We start from the raw sequence: 21,288 nt of genomic DNA on the forward strand, positions 1-21,288 counted from the left end.
ATCCGAGGATACCCAGATCTGGGCTCCACTAACCAGTACATAACTGGAACCTGAGACTCAGCACTAGCACCAGCTACCAGATAACTGTACCTTGGAGACCAGACACCTACACTTAAGATGTAGATGTCTGGTCTCTAAGGTAAGGTATGCTAACAGGTCTCCAAGGTAAGATGTGTTAATAGGTGGAGCGGTATGAGTGTAATATAAACACCGGGTTGCATCCGGGATACTGTCAACTGTTCCATCCCGGGTGCGACCCGGCTGAGACCCCTTCCAGACTGGCATCATCAAACTGACTTATTGCCGGGTCGATGACGTCACCGCCATCTTGTGGTGAGCCGGCGCTTGGAGATGATCTCATCTCCAAGTGTCGGCTCTTCCTATGCAGTGAACAGGACTCGAGTCGCATTGACCCAGATTACCCGTTCACACTGCCCTGCGAGCCGGGTTGAACACACCTTCAACCCTTCTCATGACCAGGGTTGAAATGCTGGGTCACTCGACCTGGCTTATTTCAACCTGGCCCTTTCACAGTGCACAGTAGCCAGGTTTGTTGCGCATTCACGTGCAATAACCCAGGTTATTACTGCAAATGTGAAAGGGGTATAAGTAGCGAGACAGGGCTAGATGGAGTCAGAGTACTGCCGAGGACAGATGCTGAGTGGTGAAGCAGAGTCTTTGCTGAATGAAAAGGAGAAGCGCAAGTCAACATGATATAAATCCGCTGCACAGGATAGGTAAGGCTAAGACCACGTTGTGTGACAGGGACGGAGTACTTCTTCAAGCTGCCCATATATGCAACAGTTTTGTGATTATTTTCACAAGTGATCCATTGAATGATTCAGACATTTGCAGAATAATCTAATTATGATAAACTGTGGAGCAAACAGATTGCTTATTATTGCTCAGTTTGCCAACACACAGCTATGTTGGGTGATCAAATTTAACTTGGACAAATATATTTCTGAAACATATTTTGAATTATATTGTATAATATGGGAAAATCCATGTGCTATAACCATAGCACAAGATATCCTTGAATATGATTACATAATAAGAAAAGCAATGTTGTGTCTGTGAGCACCTTTATACTGTCATGAAGAGGACACAGGTAATACTAGTCTCCTAACCAAGGGTGAGTTATAACTTTGTTGATCAGCAGATTCAATATATGGATAGTAGACTGATCATGCAGCTGGTGTTACAGTTATACTCCTCCGGGAAGCATTATGTACATACAAAGTTAAGCTAATATATACTGCAGGGATACAGTTTCAATATGTTATTAGCTTTATATAGAACATTTACTCCTTTTATGCAATACATGTATTCCTGTCGATACTTGTTATATTATTATCTACATAAGATTAGTAACATAGTAGTAGTCTGTGCCTAAAACATACTACATTTACAAATGTTACATTATTAGTATATACAGTACAAAATTACTAAGTTAAATATTATTATTAATACAATTTAAATTAGCACTTTAGTCGATGGTGGAAAAAAAACAGAATTACTATTTATTTTAAAAATATATTTATATTAGAAAATATTTTTTAAAAACATCATCTTGTCCATAAGGTTGTTCTCATTCCTGCACCTGAACCTGACTTTTTCTTAAGAAAACCACTCGCAGTACACATTTATAACCATGTTTTAAGGAGCATGTCTAAATAAAAAATAAATGAATCTGACAATTTCTCCAGTTATCTGAGACACTTCAGCTAGAGCTATCCTCAATCTGGGCATCCTTCAATAGAAGATAATATACATGGGGCAACATTCAGTTCAGTATAACAGGGTAGTCCCGAGGCTGCATGGTGCATTCCAGACAATCTGCCATTCCAGGTAATCTGCAAGCGAAATACAGGTGCCACCAGGGCAGTAACAGTGCACTGTTTGCACACCACTAGTAATGGCCCTGTCACCATTTACAAAGTTTTCAACAAATATTACTTTATTGGAGGGTCACAAAGAAAACAATTCTTAGCCAAAAATAGCTTGTCACATGCAATAGAGAACTGGTAGCATTTCGAGCACTGATTAGTAATAATTGTGATCTCTGGCATCTATATACACAGCCTGGCTACTGCTTACATTTATACATTTGGAATGAAAATGATACTTCTCATATGACATAAATGCTCACAATTACAAAATCTCTCTTGTTTACCATTTAGATCGCTAATACCACACAGTCGCAGCTCCTACTCCTTAAACAGGCAGCTTATTATAAATATGGAACCACTGCAGCCACTCATCCCATCCCCAAGTGAGGAGGAAGAGGAAGAGGCGCTTATAGAGGAAGGTAAATGGGTATATACATATTAATCTACTCTTTCTAATCTGCTTGCATATATTACAGTGTTGTCTGCAATAGCTCCTTCAGAGACATATACAGTCACATAATTATATGTTCAAAACACTCGAGGGGTTGTTCCATGGTAACTCACGTTACAAAGTGACATAGCAAGTATATGCATGGCTATCAACAGCAAAAGGAATTATGTGAAAATAATAAGACAGGTCATGCTTTAAAAAACTGTATACAGGACTTGTTAAATGTTTGCTATGTCACTTTGTAACGTGAGTCACCATGGAATGACCCTGAGGATATGAAGTGGAAACACCAGGGCAGAAGTGTACTTGGATGCCCAAGGCCCTAGGATCCAAAATTTTAACCTGGGTCCCACTATTGTCCTCCTGCATTTGCATTTTACAGAATGTCCTCCCTACTAGAGTATCATTTTATTTTCTTGTCTTTTCTTTTTATTTCTTAAGCTGGGTACACACTTCCGACGAATCGGAACAAAAAATTGTTCAAATCGTGCAGTGTGTACCTAATATGTCGGGCGGTGCGCTCTCCTGTGGGGCCGTTAGGCACATCGTCAGGTTGACCCTACATGCAGCTCAACCTGACGATGCGACTGACGACCCCATGCTGCGGGATGCTGCAGGGGCCGACATATCGGGCGGTCGGGCACCGGATAGTAGTGCCTTACGTATTATGGGTCTGACTCTGAGTTGGCTGCTTCAGCCCGCTTACTAGCTTATGCTAATGTGAGAAACCGCCAGTGTATGCCGAGTATCTGCACATCTGCATGTGGAGGCTACATCCACAGCTGCAGCCGTTATCATTAGTATCGGGACTTGCACCCACCCCATGCTGGGTTGCTAAAGAACCATGAGAAACAATTGTCCCATCTGCATCCGCACACTATGATAGTTCCATGCGCATGGTTGCCGCCCAGTTACTGACCAGAAAAAGTGCTCCGTCACAGATGAATCAATGTGTGTACACACTTACAGACTCCATCCGTGTGCTTTTGCCTGGTCCAGCACATGCGCAGTCGGTGATTGCTTTCTACAGTGTAAGTGCAGCATGCAGATATATGCAAGATTCATCTGCATCTCCACTTGCGTCCAAATCAGAATTAGGCCCTATGCGTATATAACAAAATGGTGTTCCACATAAGGTAGTTTGGGCAGATTTCTCATATGTCACAGTAACCCTTTCCTCCCTGGCTCTGGAGAAGCAAAAGAGATGTTAGGAGAAAGCCAGCCTGGAAGAGAGTAATGGGCTAAGTCATGCTATTAGGTCTGCTTTTCTGAGGAAACACCTTTTTTATTATTATCATATGGATGTATAATCCAAAATGGCACTGTATGAATAAAATGACAATCCAGAACCTGATAACAATCAGTGAGCTTGTCTCTGTGGATGGTTATTCAGGAACCTGTGTATTAGGGCTACATGTAAGATGAGTTATATACTAAGTGTACTTCTAAGAATACATTACACTACTGTCAGCCCAAGGGATCGCAGAAAACTGCGTCTGACTTCTCAACTTTTTCTCCGAGACCCCCAGAGAAAACCAGCACCTGAGCAAAGGACCTACCCCAGGCTAGAAACCATTTGAGTGAGTTTAGGCTCTTTTTATATGTGTTACGATCTAACTTAACTATGCCTCAAACTGACTACTCCTAAAAACCTGCTGAAAAACAAGCCATGTCTTTTATTGTTCCTATCTGGACCCCAGCTTTATCCCTTCTTTTCTGCATATTCTACTACTCAACGTTTCTGCATCCTGCCTGCAATATCTTACCCCTACTTTATTTCGCATCTGGCTTGTGTGTGCATTGCTCTGTACCTAGTGCATCCTGGATCTGTCAGCATTTTAGGTTTGCATCCAATATGTGTGTGATTGAATTCTATTAATTTTAAGTACTGATACAAAAATGTTTTCATGTAATAAACCACAAATCAACAATCAACACAGTAGTCAAGCACCATTTTCTAAGGAATATACATGTTCACATCTTTTAGGGTTATATATAGCCAGGAATGCCCGCAATATACGTACTGTACACTTTTTGGTAAAAGAAAAAATCCACATATTAAATGTGCCAACATACTCTTCTTCTTAGATAACTGATCATTATTGCTATTACTGTTGTGGTTATGAGTATTATCATAATTATTATATTATCTTAAATATGGAGGCACTTTCTGTTTAAAAGCACAAAAGTTGTTTTTTTATAATTGGGTCATCACTCCTAAATTAGTTAAAACACTATAAAACCTAACTTACAAATTAGCCTATTACTGTTATATATAATTGTAGTAATGAGTGCTAACCTAACAGGATACTTTCTAAAATCTGATATGTCCTTCACAGGAAATAATTTAAAAAAAACTTTGTTCTTTTCAACACTCCCATAGGTTATTACGGCAGCTGCATTTACAAATATGGCTGTTGTTCAGGCAGTTATGAATGAGATCTAGGAAAATAGGGTGAAAATAGCATCATTTAGTAATGTATTGTTATTGATAAATATATAAGACCCGTGTACTGAAGTTCTAACAAAGTGCACACTTACTAAATAAATATATAGGCTTATATGTGCCCTTCTATGTGCTTGCATCAGAGTTCCATGAAGTTCAAACACTAAAACAAATAAAAATATATATGGTAAAACTGATAAAAATTTCCATCCAAATATAAAGGGAGGTGTGTCTCTGTACTAATAGAGTGTAGATGGAAAAAACATTGGGCCTGATTCAGACCCACTCGCGAGCGGCTGTCCGCTCGCAAGTGGGTCGATGGTGTGCACTGAGCATGCGCACGACGGAGGGAGCTCCGTCGTGCGCATGCGCCAGACGCGACGAGCGAAGGAAAGTCCTTCGCTCGTTGTGTCCGATCAAAGGGGGCGTGCTGTCAATGTTGATTGACAGCACGCCCCCTTTGGTAGGCGTGCCGGGGGCGTGCCTCCCTGACGGGGGCGTTCCCACGGGAACGCCTCCCGTCAGAAGCCGGCCCACTGACATCACTAGTGATGTCAGTGGGAGTGATTTTGGCTCTGATAGAGCCAAAATCACTCCGGAGCTTGCGGTTGAAAACCTCAACCGCAGGCTCCGGCTCGCAGTTTTGATGGTCGCGATGGTCTCGACTATCGCGGCCATCAAAATGCACGCTCGTATAGCCTGTGGGTGGTGACCCACAGCTATACGAGCGTCCAGAAGGACGCTCCATTTTCATGGAGGCCGGCCCTCATTCAGAGCGTGCGCTCTGCTCAGAGCGTACGGCTCTGAATGAGGGCCATAGTTTGCACCTTTAGCACCTTGCAATGCAATTTGTTTTAAAACCAGGAAATTGATCACCCCACATTACCAAAGTGCTTCCAGATAGTATTATAATGTCAATGTCTGTCTACCATCCTTATTCAGGTAAAAAGTACAACATTTGTACTTCATGGGCAAGGCAGAGAGACAATTTAAAGAACAGATAGCACAGCAAAGGTCAGCCACACATGCTGCCATCTCATCAGGCAATAGCGACCAACCAGTAGCCAGACATTTCACTCTGGCGAAACATGGAGTAGCTTCTGTCAAATACTGCATAATAGATCAAGTTCCCTTATTACGTGAGGTTGACAGACCAAAAAAATTATTCCAACTTGAATCCAAATGGATATATAAGATGGACACTGTAGCCCCTAAGGGAGTCAATGAAAATTTGAGTCTAATATGTTTCCTATAATCAAACTTTGTCATATCGATATAATAAGTGAGAGAAAGTGTGTCTGTCTGTCTCTTTGTCCTTTAAGCACAGTAGGAGTTTTGGACTTAGCTCCACCAAATTTGGCAGGGTGCTGTAGCTATTCCTGTACCAGGAATAGGTTTTTGCCTAGGTTGAACTTCGTTAGGGCCACATACTGTCACACAAGCCCTATAAATGGCCACACTCTTAAATTACAAAGGTTCCAGGGCTGGCTCAAGTGGAAATTGTCAGTCTGCTATCCGATATCAGCGTATCCCCCCAATAATTGTAGTGTGTGTGCAGACGACCGAGGGTAAAATATTGATCAGTCAGGCTTGCCGGCTTGTCCAGCATGACTGTCCGATACAACATTTTGTAAGTTAAATGTCAGCCACAGTGTATGCCTAGCCGTGGTTGACTGACAGACATTTCACCTGTTCCTTCACAGGGAAGGTACGGGGAAATGTCTTCTCCCCAGGGGCGGAGCGCAGATATCGGGGCCAATTCACTGTGAGATATCTCACAGTGTATGCCTGCGATATCTGCAAGATGACAGCCTGCCAGATAAAATGTCTGTTTGTCTGACCAGCTTAAGTGTCAAACTTTGTGACTCATGCAAGTTCATATTAAATCCAGAATTAGTCCTTTTTAAAGTGACCATATATATTAGTCAGTCCTCTGTGTTTGCATGCAAGGGCATAACTAGAACTTTGGGAGCACATAGCAAGATCTTAAAGGGTCCCCCAGAGGCAAAAACAACATACATTTGCCCCCACACAGAGCCCATTCAGGTTATGCCAAACAGAGCCCATTCAGGTTATGACACAAAGTAGTACTCCTTATACACTTTATGCCATGCAGTAGTATTGCCCTTTATACATTATGCCACACAGTAATGCCCCTTCCTTTACACAGTAATGTCCCTTACACATTATACCACACAGTAATGCACTTTACAGATTACGCAACATAGTAGTAGTGCTCCATATAACATATAATTCCAAACATTATGCCACACAGTAATGCCCCTTACACTACACAGTAATGCCCCTTACACATTATACCACACAGTAATGCACTTTACAGATTATGCCACATAGTAGTACTGCCCCATATAACATATTATTCCACACAATAGTAGTGCCCCTTACACATAATGCCCCCCTCCCCAGCAACTCACCTCCTCGTGTCCCTCCAGAAGCCTCTCACCTCCCTCTGTGTATCATCAGCAGCCAGCATGTGGGGGGTTTGGGGCCGGGCCACCAGCTAATTACAGCTGGTGCACCGGCAGGCTGTGGCAGACATGGACAGACAGTGCTGGTGCAATTTGAAGCTGGCGCAGATCGATAGCCAAATCAGAGCACAAAGGCTGGCAGCCAATCAGGAACCGCCACTGTTGATTGGCTGCCGGTTCGCCAGCTCTGATTACCTCGCACTGCCACCACTGCCACCTGGGCCCCTCTCAGCAGCCCTTACTCTAATGGCCCACCTTGTGTGCGTGACTGGGTGCAGGGGGGAGTGGTGGGCCACAGAGGCAAACAAGTGTGGTCCTTTTCAGGATCAATGGAATGGGGTTATAGGATGGGACAATGTAAACAAATAAAGGCTACAGGTGTACTTTAGGGTCCAGTCTTCAACCCAGGCAATGCCAGGTATCCCAGCTAGTAAACAATAGTTGGACATTTAATTTTTTGTTGAAAATATTCCCTTAAGCCATGTTGTATCAATATCTATCTTACAGGATAATATCTCCTTAATTTAATGAGCATTGTAATTCTTGAAGCTATATGACAATTTAGGTATTTAATCTTGCAGTTTAATAGGTATTCGAACAAGAACTGTTTATAGGAACATAGGTCCATTTTATTGGTTTGACCCTATAAATATCCTGTACCTATATCCATGCTGCATCGCTGCTATATACTAGTAGAACCATTGATGTTTTAAATTCATATTTACTGTAGTCAGGAGTGTTTTAAGATTTATTACAAAGACCTGACTGTTGCACTTTTTGTAATGTGTTCTTTTGTAATGTATTTGTTTTTAGTACTTGTTTTTGTACATATCTGTTTGTACTTTTCATGTACATGAGATTAGTGGAATTTTCCTAATGTATATGCACTTGCTATTATATATCTAATGATTTGTCACGGACACTTGCATATGTAATTATTGTTATTTTTATTGCCATAACAATGCAGCACATAGCCCGACTATGCAGCACATAGCCCGATTAGAGACTCTCCCAGCTGCTTGGACAGACCACATAGCTACTGAACTAGAGATAGATACACCTAGAACTCCCCTACCCCGCAGTTGGAGACTAAATGAATCCCTTCTTCTCAAAAAAAACTCACATTACTGAAATTTCTTTAGCCATAAAAGAATATCTTGAACACAATCTTACAACAGACATATCACCCTCCATTCTCTGGGAAGCACACAAATCAACTTTACGCAGCCTACTTATTAGTCTTGCTTCTGCTCAAAGGAAAACAGAACTTAAACGCATATCAGAATTGGAATCCACTTTATCCTCTTTAACCCTCCTACATCAAAAATATCCTAAAAAATGCACTTCCTTGAAAATATTGGCGATAGAAGGCCAACTGTCGCAGATACTTTCCAAGAAAGCGTCCAATGCCCTATTGTGGACTCGCCAAAAGTTCTATGAAAAATCGAATAAAGCTGATGCATTATTGGCCCGTCAGCTTAGAGCTAAGCGTACACGTAATCGCATTTTTTCACTGAATTGTTTGGATGGTTCCACCACTCATGATCCACGAACCATGGCTAACCAATTCTGTGAATATTATACTTCCCTCTATAATCTCCCCTCCTCTATTACAAATTCCCCCCAAGACACAAACAAAATTAGTAAATTTTTTTTTTAATACATTTTTTTATTGAAGCAAATAACACCGCACATCAGAATAGTACAAAATAAATTTCAAATTCAAAAAGACAGTATAAGGTGTCTTAACATCTACAAATATTCCAGGACATTTTCATGTTTATGTATATAACTGTGTCCATTTTGTCCAACATTTAATCCTATTCAAATTAAGATTTAGACACTAATAACAGACGAAAACAAATAATCTATTAAACTAAATAAGAAAGAATGTCCGGCACTCACCCACCAGGCAGCGTAATAGGAGGATCACCCAGGAGGGCTCTAGTCTCGTACCATTGGGTCAGACGCATACTGTGATAAATTTGGGTTTGTGTTAAAATTTGCAGAGTCGTAATAAAGCTTTCCCAGGTATCGAAAAAAAAGCAACCCTCCTTTCCTTTTCAAGCACAGACTCAATCCAATCCATACGTAAAATAAAATTTAATTTTTCTTTATATAATTGAAAGTTGATGGGAGTTGGGTGTATCCAATCCTGCAAAATAGTTTTTTTTGCTGCGGCACTTATTGCAAGTAATAATTTTTTGCTCCCCGCAGTGAGCCTCTGACCCCTTGGAAAGATACATAGGATGGCCCATTCTGGAGTAAATGGTACAAAATTGACTAGGTGGTTTTCAGCCTCCCGTCGTACTTGCCTCCAGAAACCCTGGACTACTGGACATTCCCATAAACAATGATAAAGATTGGCCTCTTCCCTAGCACATCTAGGGCAATTATGAGAGTTGGTTAGACCCATTCTGTATAATCTGTGAGGGGACAAATAGGTCCTATTATATACATTTAAAAAGAGTTCATTATATGTACTAGCGGTTAATAGTGTGCGAGACTTCAGTAGCCCTTTTACCAAATCCTCAATAGTCAATGTTGGAAATTGTGTCAACCATTGGCGCATCCCTTGGCTGACCAAGTCATGATTTAGATTTTCACTCAAGAATCTATAGTATATAGAGATAGCTTTGCGTGAGGGTATTGGTCCTGAAAGTCGTTGATCTAATGGATGACACCAGTCATCAGCCGAAAGTGGCCGTATTACCGTAGCTATATAATGTTGTGCCTGAAAATATGCTAGAGGATAAGCCCTTAGAGTTTCAAATCTCGCGGTTGCCTCATGGAATGTCAGGGGCTTCTGAGTGTCTATATCAAGCAAATGACTTATATTATGAATTCCCTTCTCTCTCCATACCGTAAAGGGATATGCTGCCCTTCCATCTTGGATATCCAAGTTACCCAACAGCGGAAGATAAATGGATTTATAAGCATTAAGACAAGATTTGTGACGCAGAATATGCCAGAGGCGTCTAGTTGTCATTAGTAAAGGATCGTCAAGAACCTCTGGCGGAACCTCTTGATTGTGAATGTGAAGGAAATATTTCAGGGCCATGTTAGGTAAAAATTGTGATTCAAGGGATGTATTCGCATATATCTCTTGATCTTGTAGCCAAGAGGCATGGTTATAATCTAGGACATTAGGGAAGTTTATTCCTCCATTAGCTTTAGGTTGATATAGTTTTCTAAGACTGATGCGGCCCTACCACCCTGCCATAAAAATTAACGAAACAGTTTATTAATTAATTGAACATCTTTTTTTGGTGAGAAGAATAGGTAATGTCTGCAACATATAAAAAAGACGGGGAAAGGTCATCATTTTAATAAGGGCAGCTCTTCCAAGGTATGAGAGCGTCAAATGTTTCCAGCTCCGGAGCTCCTCTGTAATAAGACGAGTCATCCGTGACACATTCATATTATACAATTGAGTAGGGTTTTTAGGTAAAATAATACCTAAATATTCCAGGTGTGAGGAGGCCCAGGAGAAGGAAAAAAGCGAGGCCCAAGGGGGACTAACAATGGTGGAGTGAAGAAACATTTCTCTTGATTTATATGCATTGATTTGAAGGCCAGAGATGCTTCTAAACTGATCGAACTTTTGCATAATTAAATATAAGGTATGTTGAGGGTTCTGAATGTATAAAAGAATGTCATCTGCATATACTGTGAGTTTAACATTTTGAGTGCCCACACGGACTCCCTGAAAACTAGACCATTGTTGCAAAATACGAAGGAGGGGATCAACAGCAAGATTAAAAAGGAGAGGAGAGAGAGGGGCACTCCTGCCGAGTGCCACGTCCCAGCTCCATGGGAGTACCACGTAATCCATTAATCAATAAAGACGTTGAGGGGGAGTGATAATAAAAGTTAAGTAATTTGATAAAGTTTGGAGCAAATCCTCTGCAACTCAAAACCTCAAATAAATGGGGCCAGAGAACTGTATCAAATGCCTTGTGTGTATCAAGGCTCAGGAGCATATTTTGAACATGGGGGTTCTGATTGGAGGCAATTATGTCGGCTATAGCAGTGCGGATACCTTTAACCGAGTGTCTTCCTGCCACGAATCCTAACTGGTGTTCAGTCAGAAGAGTGGGTAATATTTGCTGCAAACGGGTGGCCATTATTTTTGCAAGTAATTTAAAGTCTACATTTAATAATGTAATTGGGCGGTATGAACCGAGAAGGAGGGCATCCTTATCCGGCTTGGGTAGTAAAATTGTATGGCAAATATTAAAGGACCTAAGGGAGGGAGAGTCGCGATGAATATGGTGAAATAAGTCTAAAAGAAGTGGGGAGAGATCATCTTGGAGGATTTTATAGTACTCTCCTGAATAACCGTCTGGACCACGGGCTTTGTGGGCGGGCAAGACCTTAATCACATCACGAAGTTCTTGTTCAGTGATTTCCGAATCTAAAATATCACATTGATCCTGATTAAGTTTAGGTAGACGAGCTTCGTCTAGTATGAGTCTCTGTTGTTCTGAATTAACTGGTTGTGGGGAATATAGTGTTGAATAATAAGTGTTAAATAGGGACAAGATGGTCTGTGAATCAGTAGCAGGAGAACAGGTAGAAGGATTAAGAACTGCAGAGATGTGATTTCTAGGCTTTCGTGATTTGGCTATATTGGCCAAAAAACTTCCAGCCTTGTTGCCCCAGCGATAATATTTATGTTTAGAAAATTCCAGACTCTGTTTCGCCTGTGAAAGGAGAAAGTCCTCTAATAGCTGACGAGCTTACTTATAAAGTCGCAGATGCTCAGGGGATGGGTCCAAAGTATATGTGGCAAAGGTTTGGGTAACAGATGCACGTAGTGTAATACAAGTAGTCGTTGTTTCATTTCATTTTCATTCCTTAATACCGCTTTTGAGGTTTCCCACATAAGTCCTGGGTTGTCCCAGTGTTCAATATTATCATCTATAAAATTGGACCATTTTAATTTAAGATAAGAATGGAAATCTACAGAAGATGCTAAATATGCAGGAAACCGCCATATGTTATCACGGTATGGATTTGAGGGAAATGTCAGAGTGACAGTGATGGGAGCGTGATCAGAGATCAATATGTGCAAATGTGTATCATGGAGGCGAGACATCAGGACATCAGCTAATAATAAATAGTCGATTCGTGATAATGAACCATGTGCTGCGGAGAGATGTGTATATGACCGGTCGGTGGGGTTCAGGAGGCGCCAGGGATCAGATAGTTGTAATAAATTTAATGAAGGGGGGGATGATCTAAGGGGTGGAGGGGCCTTATCAATCTGTGGATCGAGGACTGAGGACTGTATTAAAGTCTCCTCCCATGATAAGAGGGTAATTGTTTCTTTGCTGCAATAGTCTAGTAATTTGGTGGAAGAAGGTCGCAGAATCCGTGTTTGGTGCATAATCATTCACCAACATGAAACGAGAATGCAGAATTTCATCATCGATAATAAGGAATCTACCATGTTTATCTACCAGCTGATCTAATATAGTGAATGGCAAACCTTTTCGGAACAGAATGGCAACACCCCTGGACCTAGTGCAGAATGGAGCTGCAATACATGAATCTATCCAGGGGGCACGTAAAGTAGCAATATCTCCCGTGCGCCAATGTGTCTCCTGTACAAACATTATGTCAGAGCGTAATTTTTTAAGATGGGTAAATACCCTCTTGCGCTTAATGGGCGAGTTCAATCCCCCAACATTCCACGAGGCAACACGCAGTTGAACTGGATCGCGGGAGTGAGTCGTGTTCATTATTGGTATTGATGAATTATCTCTGTGTGCCATTTGAGAAGTTGACTAACGACATTCTCAGAATGCACAACCCGCTGACAAAAACTCCTGTGGGTGAGCACCGGACACTTTACAAAATTAAACTCAAAATATACATTAAACAAAAAAGAAAACAATGCACAGTGTTTCACTTCCTACTACTCCAATTTTCAATTTTCCTACCAACAACAAATGAGGACACATGTCGCCCTAAATGGATGGCATGTGTCCAAAATTGCAACCAAAAAAACATCAGTAACAATAAGTAAAGAGACTCTGAAAATAGTCAGGGGCATCTGACTAATTTAACTATTACAATAAGTAACCGATTAACTCTGCTTACATATACTAAGTTAATGTGAGCTGTAAAACTATAATGAATTATATATTGCTTAAGCCAGTGTGGTAAGGGCAATAGGTTTAACGAAAAAAGAAAAATGCACTATTTTGTAAATAAACATATAGAGCCCATAATGGGACTATTAAGGATATCGTATACAGCCCAAAATCCTCAGCACAAATAATACTTTAGTGTAAATTTCAGTAAACCAATATATAAGAACGGCCTAGATCAAAGGAGGTAAAGGTGGCCTAGGAGGTGAACGTGTGGGGAAAAAATTACGTTTGGCCGCGTCGGGATTCTCAAAAAATAATGGTCGGCCATCCTCAAACACTCTGAGTTTTGCTGGATAAAGGAGTGCAAAACGATGATTATGGGATTGTAGATAGTTGCAAATTTCAGAAAAAGCTTTGCGCTTTGAGCAACTAGCACGGAAAAATCTTGGAAGATCATAATTTTGTGAGATTGGATTACCAAGGGATTGGACCTGCGATAAGCAGTTAGAAGTTGTTCTTTAGCTCTGTAGTCGAGGAATTTTGCTATGACAGGGCGAGGTCTATTATTATCACCCTGTCTTTCTGGACCTAAGCGATGAGCTCTCTCTATTTGGGGAGTACCTAATGTATCTGAAATGTCTAAGGCTAGAGGTATGTCCTTAGCAAGAAAGTCAAGAAGTTGTGGGCCCTTATGGGATTCAGGGATACCAATAAATCTTAAATTGTTTCGACGGTGTTGATTTTCTAAATCATCGATTTTTTTCCTTTAGGGACTGAATAGTGGAGGAGTGGTAGGCTGTATCATCTTGGATGGTCTGAACTCTGTCCTCTGTGTCGCTGACCCTTGTCTCTAAAGTGGTCAGACGGGCAGCATGAGCATCAATTCTAGTCAGAGCAGCCTCTATCTTCATTTCAGTACTTTCCAGTCGCTTATCAAACTGGGGCATTAGTACTTTAGAGATGGCCTCTGCCATTTCAACCATAGGTAGGGAGGAGACGGAGATGACACTTGGGGCAGAAGAGCCTGTAGGTTCTAGGACATCTGTTGGCTCAAGTGGGGGAGAGGGAAGGGCATTTTTACCCGATCCATTGGTTGATTTGTCCATTGTGGCGAGAGATGATATGTCTGAGGATATGGACGAAGAGGCCTTGAGAAAATATCTGTCCATACCCCGTAGGCCGGGATTAAATAAATTACCAAAAAATATAATGGCCACCAATAATATGTTGTCACTGAGAACTTGGCTACCAAAAATAGGTACACAGATTACAGTGGTAAATTGGAAACGATGCCCCTAAAATAGTATTCGGGATCACATAATTATTATTCTTTTTTTTTTTTCCTAAAAAAAATAATGGGGGAAAAAGAAATCACCCTGCAGTGAAAAATAGATAGTACTGTGACCAGAATTTGTCAAATATAGATATCAATAAAATCAATAAGTATAATTCTATACAGTAACTCTGTAACACCACGAGGTGTTGTGTTAAAAAAAATTATAGCTACTGCCAAAAAGATTATAATAGTACTAATATTGAATAAAGGTTGTGAGATATTATATCTGGTAAGTCTGCACAGTAATAAAATAAATTAAATGAGAGCTCAAGAGTACTTATAGTAGTAGATAACACTAATTAAGTACAGTTATAGAGACAATGCAAAAATATCTTGGGTACGAGTAGTACAGAATACAAACTGGTGACTTGCCAGATATTATTTGTGAGTAATAATAAATCTAAAAAAAAATTCACTTGGGGACAAGCGGAACCAAAATATTTAGTCCCAAGTGCAAAAAGGGACAGTCGTCTCAGGAATGTTGCGTGTTGTGGCCTCTAGTTGCATAGAGTACATCCACAACTATTGCATAAGGTAATTTAGTGAGAAAGAGGTATAGGGTAAATTGGGTGTAAGGAATGGAGAGAGGGTTGTGAGGGGGGCAGGGAAAATACACTAGGGAGGCAAGGAATCAAGTATAAGGAGAAGGAGAAGAATATGTAGGCAGGTAATAAGGAGGGTGACAGACAATATTAATACCAGGGCTCCAGAAGGGATGTCAAATGGTCATCACCAGAGTCCATGAGATCATAAAGGTGAAGTCCACTCCAAATTTGTCTCCAATAATAGTTGCCAGAGTAAAGGAACCAGGGAGCGGTCAGAGACGTCAAATCGTGTGGACTCCCAGCCAGCAGCAGAGCCTCTTCAACAAGGCAGGAACTGTTGGTTCAAAGGGAGAGTGCAGGCAGGCAACCGCTCCCAGCACAGCGAACAGTCCCAGGATGGACACCCGGCGGGATGTAGCGCCAGTACCGAGGACTTCTGACGCAAGGCAGCAGATGAGAAGCCAGCTTCCAGGAGACTACGTGAGGCCACCCGCAGCTGGACCAGAAGAGAGGACCAGAGGGTCACCGGCGGCGTCAGTAGCGGAGGAGCCCAGAGGCTCTCAGGATCTCCCGGCCGTCAGCAGCTCCCACAGTAACAGGATGCAGACAGATAATGAGCCGGTCAGTCAGGGGCACATGTGCGGCCACTCGTGGCAGGAGCAGGAGAGAGGACCAGAGCGTCAGCAGCGGAGGAGCTCGGTGGCTCGCAGGATCTCCCGGCCCTCCGCGGCCCCCGCAGCAACAGGATCGGACAGGTAATGAGCTGGGTGTCAGGAGCACATGTGCGGCCACCCGCGGCAGGAGCAGGAGGGAGGACCAGAGCAGCAGCAGTGGAGGAGCCTGGTGGCACGCAGGATCTCCCGGCCATCAGCAGCCCCCGCAGTAACAGGATCCAGGCAGGTAAAGAGCCGGACAGTCAGTGCGTGTGCGGTCACCCGCGGCGGGAGCAGAAGAGAGGACCAGGGCGTCAGTAGCAGAGGGCCCGGCAGCTCTCAGGACATCCCGGCCATCAGCAGCCCCCGCAGCAAGAAGGTCCTGGCAGGTAAGGAGCCGGACAACCTCACGAGGTAGGCAAATCAGGCAGGGCGTCAGCGGCAGCACACTCGGCTTTGTCACTGAGGAGGCAGTTTAGGTAGCCATGACGGCGTCCACACCGAAATTCGCACCAGATACTTGGCGTGCTCGCTGTTTTGTGCTATTCGCAGCAGAAGTCCGGTGGGATTGGGTGAGCAGTGGCGATATGGCTATCAAAAGAATCCCCTTTTTATAGGCTAAACAATGGGGCAGTCAAAAAACCCTAAATAGGGCATGTGATGGAGGATCAAAGAGGATTTCATGCGCCACTACTAGGAAGACAACTAAAAGGCGGCCATTCCAGATGCCTCGCCCACCGGAAGTTCCAAAATTAGTAAATTTTTAACGTCATGCTCCCTACCTAAATGGACTCACAAACATATTCTCTCTTTAAATGCACCCATCTCCAACGAAGAAATCATAGCCACCATAAGACAGCTCCGCAGATCAGCAGCTCCTGGTCCAGATGGCCTCACAGCCCTCTACTATAAAAAATGTACAGAACCTTTATTTCCAATGCTACCACTACTCTTCAACTCATTATTGGATGGTAAGACACTTGATGAGGCCACCACCAGGGCCAATATAATTGTTATCCCTAAACCGGATCGTGACCCTTTGGAGATAAAGAATTACAGACCAATATCCCTCTTAAATGTAGATCTGAAGCTCTTTGCAAAAATCTTGGCCAACAGATTATGCCACATCTGGTCCATCCTGACCAGGTGGGCTTCATATCTAATAGACACGTTTCAGATAATACCAGACGTCTAATCAATTTGATTCATCTCGCTCAAAACAGATCAGAGCTGACCCTGGTGGTGGCCCTTGATGCGGAAAAGGCCTTTGACAGAGTGGCTTGGCCTTTCATCCAACAAACTCTTAATACTATGGGATTCAAGGGGGCTTTCTCTAACGGTCTAACTTCACTTTACCACAACCCTTCAGCTTCTGTATTTGTAAATTGACTCTCCTCTGTCCTATTTCTTATTCAAAATAGTACTAAACAGGGATGCCCTTTGTCCCCACACCTCTTTCCGCTTGTGATGGTGCCCCTAGCCGCTAGAATCAGACTTAATAATGGTATTTTTGGTATAAAATTGCTCTTTATGCAGATGATGTAATCCTGACACTAACTGACCCCCACTCTTCTTTATCGCATCTATTTATTGAAATTGAGAATTATGGCCAGCTGTCAAACTTCAAAATTAATTCGGACAAAACTGAAATGTTAGATATTCGAGTTCCCCCGACCTCTCAGTGATTATTGCAGTGTACATTCCCCTCCCGATGACAGCCAGACAAATTTAAATATTTGGGCATCTACCTCACCAAGAAGTATTCTTCCCTCTACGCTGCTCACCAAGACTATTAGCTACTATTGCATCGGATCTTTCCACTTGGGGAAAACTAATGATTTCATGGATAGGCTGTATGGCAGTGGTAAAAATGAATATCCTACCACGTCTTTTATATCTTTGGCAGACTTTACCGATCCACATTCCACAAATTTTTTTAACAAATCTTCAAATTAAGATAACGCACTTCATATGGGCAGGTCGCGCATTCTTCAAAAAATGGCTTGCAGAGAGGCCTGGGTGTTCCCGATTTAGTTAAGTATTTTAGTGCGACTCACTTGTCAACATGCATCCTATGGCATGCACCCCCCGACCGAAAAGTTTGGACAAGTATCGAAGCTCATGTCCTTCAGACATATTCCCCTTATAGCCTCCTATGGTGTACACCTGCTAACCACCCGGCCACGAGCTCCATCCTTCCTGCAGTCCGGTTTACTCTCTCAGTATGGGACCTTTGTAAACGACTATATCAACTTCGCTCCTCCCATCCGCTTTTAATTCCATTATGGAATAATCCAGATTTTGTCCCAGGTATAACCCATCAATCATTTCAGTATTGGACTAAATTTAACATTCTTTTCCCACTGGATATAGTTCCTCTATGCTACGTCCCTGATTTCTCTGATTTACAATCTAGATACTCCCTTCCACACAAAGTATTTTATCAGTTTTTACAGATCCGTCACTTTTTCCAGTCACTCAAAAAACCAACCTCTCCTTTAAATAAAACTCCTATAGAGTCATTATGCCAAAATCACCGTACTACCAAAGGCCTAATTTCTACAATATACCAAATCCTCCTTTCCCACAACCAGTCTTTAAAAGAACCTCATGAGCTGGCTTGGGAAAGTGATATAGGAGAGACTCTGACTCCGGAGAAGTGGATAGAAATCAGATCTGAAATCTCTAAAAGTTCTATTTCAGTTAGAATTAAAGAAAACTTTATTACCGCTGGTATCTGGTTCCCTCCCGCCTTCAATCAATATACCTAATGGTCTCCGCGATGTATTAAAGATTTGGCGTACAGCGTGGAACCCTGCTGCATATCTGGTGGTCATGCCCTCACATTCAACAGTACTGGAAAAATATTCATAAACTGATTAGAGAAATTGTGGATGTCCAAATCCCTTCTATCCCGCTATTTACCCTGCTTTTTCCTCCTATTCAAAACACCACTCGACCTGTACAAAAACTCATTAAACATATTTTGAACACAGCCAAATGGCAATTAGCAGCTCACTGGAAATCATCAGCACCCCCCCCCCCCTGTATTAGCTACTATCAATGCAATTTGGATTACTTATAAAATGGAGCGAATATCCTCTATCTTGCATGATACTTCAGATCATTTTATTAAAGTATGGTCTCCATGGACTTCCCACTTTAATGGTCAACCCCCTTTGACTACAATTTAAAAAGACTCTCTTTTGACGCTATCTATAGAGAGATATTGAATTGCACTGGTTGGCATCATTCCTCCTATCTCCTATTTTCTTAATTCTTTTCTGTTCACTTTCTCATCCCTTCTGTCATCTCCTCCCTTCCTCTTTCTTTGTTTTCCCCCCCTTATCCCTTATATTCTTCTTTCTTTCATTTTAGAATATTGATAATGTAATGCTCTGATATACTATAACTATGGTCAATAATTTCTGTAACTTTCAGTAGCTTTTTATTATGCTATATCTATTGTTTTATTGTATATGTGAATTTTTTTTATCAATAAACAGATGTAAAAAAATAAAAAATAAATACTGGGCGTGCTAATGCATTGCTGTGTGGTAGCACTGCCTACGCAATTTGCATACACATCGTACGAGCGATCGCATCTAGCGAGCGGCTGTGAATCAGTAGGCTTGTAGCAGTGTCCGGGGCTATTTAATTGCTGCTCACGGGAAGCCGAAAAGGCTGCACTTACCACAAATGTCTATTCACACCCTCCTGAGAATTGGTAGCGCTTTTTGCCCTTACCGTGGCCGTCACAAGAGCGTTAACCCATAGCTACGGGTACTTAACTCAGAATCTAAGCGTTAACTCGCATTAGCTGCTGGCTTACCATGAAAGGAAATGGGCTTATAATTGATTAGCTCCGGGCGTTAAAGCTCAAGTCTAATTAAATCTGCCCCATAATCTTATATAGTGACAACCTTATAGAGTAATTAATACAAAGGGGCAGATTCAATTAAGCGCTAGGTTTCAATGTGTGGCTGCATAGCTCATTGCTTGCTTGCACCTCTTTGAGACTTGAGCAGCAACCAGCACAATTTTCCCTCTTTCACACCCCACATACAGTAGTATTAGCGCATTCCTTATCACATGGCTAATTAGAACTCCCCCATATTGTTTACTCTAAAATAAAAAACCCAGTTCTTATATATGAATAGCCAGCATCTTGCACCCTTTCATAAATGTTGTCAGAAATGTTTGGACTAAGCATACTTTATGTGACAAAAATGTTTTATCTGTAATGAGTGACGTTTATATAAAGTTCCCCTGATCATTAGGCGATCGTCTCGGTAACATCATTTAATACATTTTTATCAAAGAAAAAATATTGTTATTACAAATGACAGATGGTTGAACTTCTAGAAATGGCACAAATAGTTAACCTCAATTAATTAATTAATTTTCTGTAAACATATTGATATATATGGTTAGAAGTGAGAAAGTATGCATTGCCCAGTTCCATAGCTAAGTGTTTATTATTAGAGTGGTGGATCACTTTATCCTCCCATTTAAACCCCTGGCTTTGTTTATATGACCTTCCTATTCTCTCTCTTGTTATAAACATTTCTGGCCCTGGCATATCATAGCTATCAATTGTCAGAGCTTCAACACACTGGTGCATGGCACAGCTAGCAAGATACCAGTCATGGTGAAGTGTTTGGTTAAAATCAAGACTACCAAAAGTGTATATTTGCGCATGGTGAATCACTCCAGCAAAGAGATTTTCATACGCTTACTGAAGTTTGGATCTAGGATCAAAGCAAAGAGCGCTGGTAATACCTGCTTTCATTCTCTCTTCCCCACAATGTTTATACTACGGGGGGTTTGTTAGCTTTATAGTCAGTGTCAGTCTGACTCTGCACAGAGGCTTCACACAGGGAATCAGTGTGCTTCTGTATTCAATAGAGGGAAGATAGATTGACATACATGTATTAGCTCTATTTTGTGACTAATTACTGATATCTATAGAGTATTTAGTAAGATAACATTATGGTTATTTTAATATATGTATTTCATCCAGAACATACGGCTGGCATGTGCAACAATTTTAATCTATGTATGCAAGTAAACTTCTTCTTATGGTAAAATGTTAAGAATTCAGTAGTAATAATGATAATAATAATAATAATAATAATATCTAATACTATATAATAATTTACAATGATTTCTATACCCATTCTTGTACATATTCACTGAAAGACATGATGCTATTGAAAACTGATTCTGGGCACCTGTTTATAGAATCAAAATCATCTATTAACTTATTATTCTGTGCTTCAGCATAAATAGTTGCCCTGATACAGGATAATACAACATTTATAAATTGCTAACAATTAAAACGACAGTATATAATTATTACACTTCTTACTACG

At 41.4% G+C, this 21,288-nt stretch overlaps 1 protein-coding gene across 1 annotated transcript in view; it reads left to right on the forward strand.

The window, feature by feature from the left end:
• Nucleotides 1-21,288, forward strand: part of FRMD3 (FERM domain containing 3) — a 247,169-nt gene that overhangs the window by 211,951 nt on the left and 13,930 nt on the right. Inside the window, exon 13 of the mRNA XM_088470113.1 lies at nucleotides 2,184-2,311. Coding sequence (XP_088326239.1) covers nucleotides 2,184-2,311 — 128 coding nt within the window. The remainder of the gene's footprint in view (nucleotides 1-2,183; nucleotides 2,312-21,288) is intronic.

Source organism: Taudactylus pleione, unplaced genomic scaffold (assembly GCF_031769625.1).
Source record: "Taudactylus pleione unplaced genomic scaffold, aTauple2 ptg000095l, whole genome shotgun sequence".
NCBI lineage: Eukaryota > Metazoa > Chordata > Amphibia > Anura > Myobatrachidae > Taudactylus > Taudactylus pleione.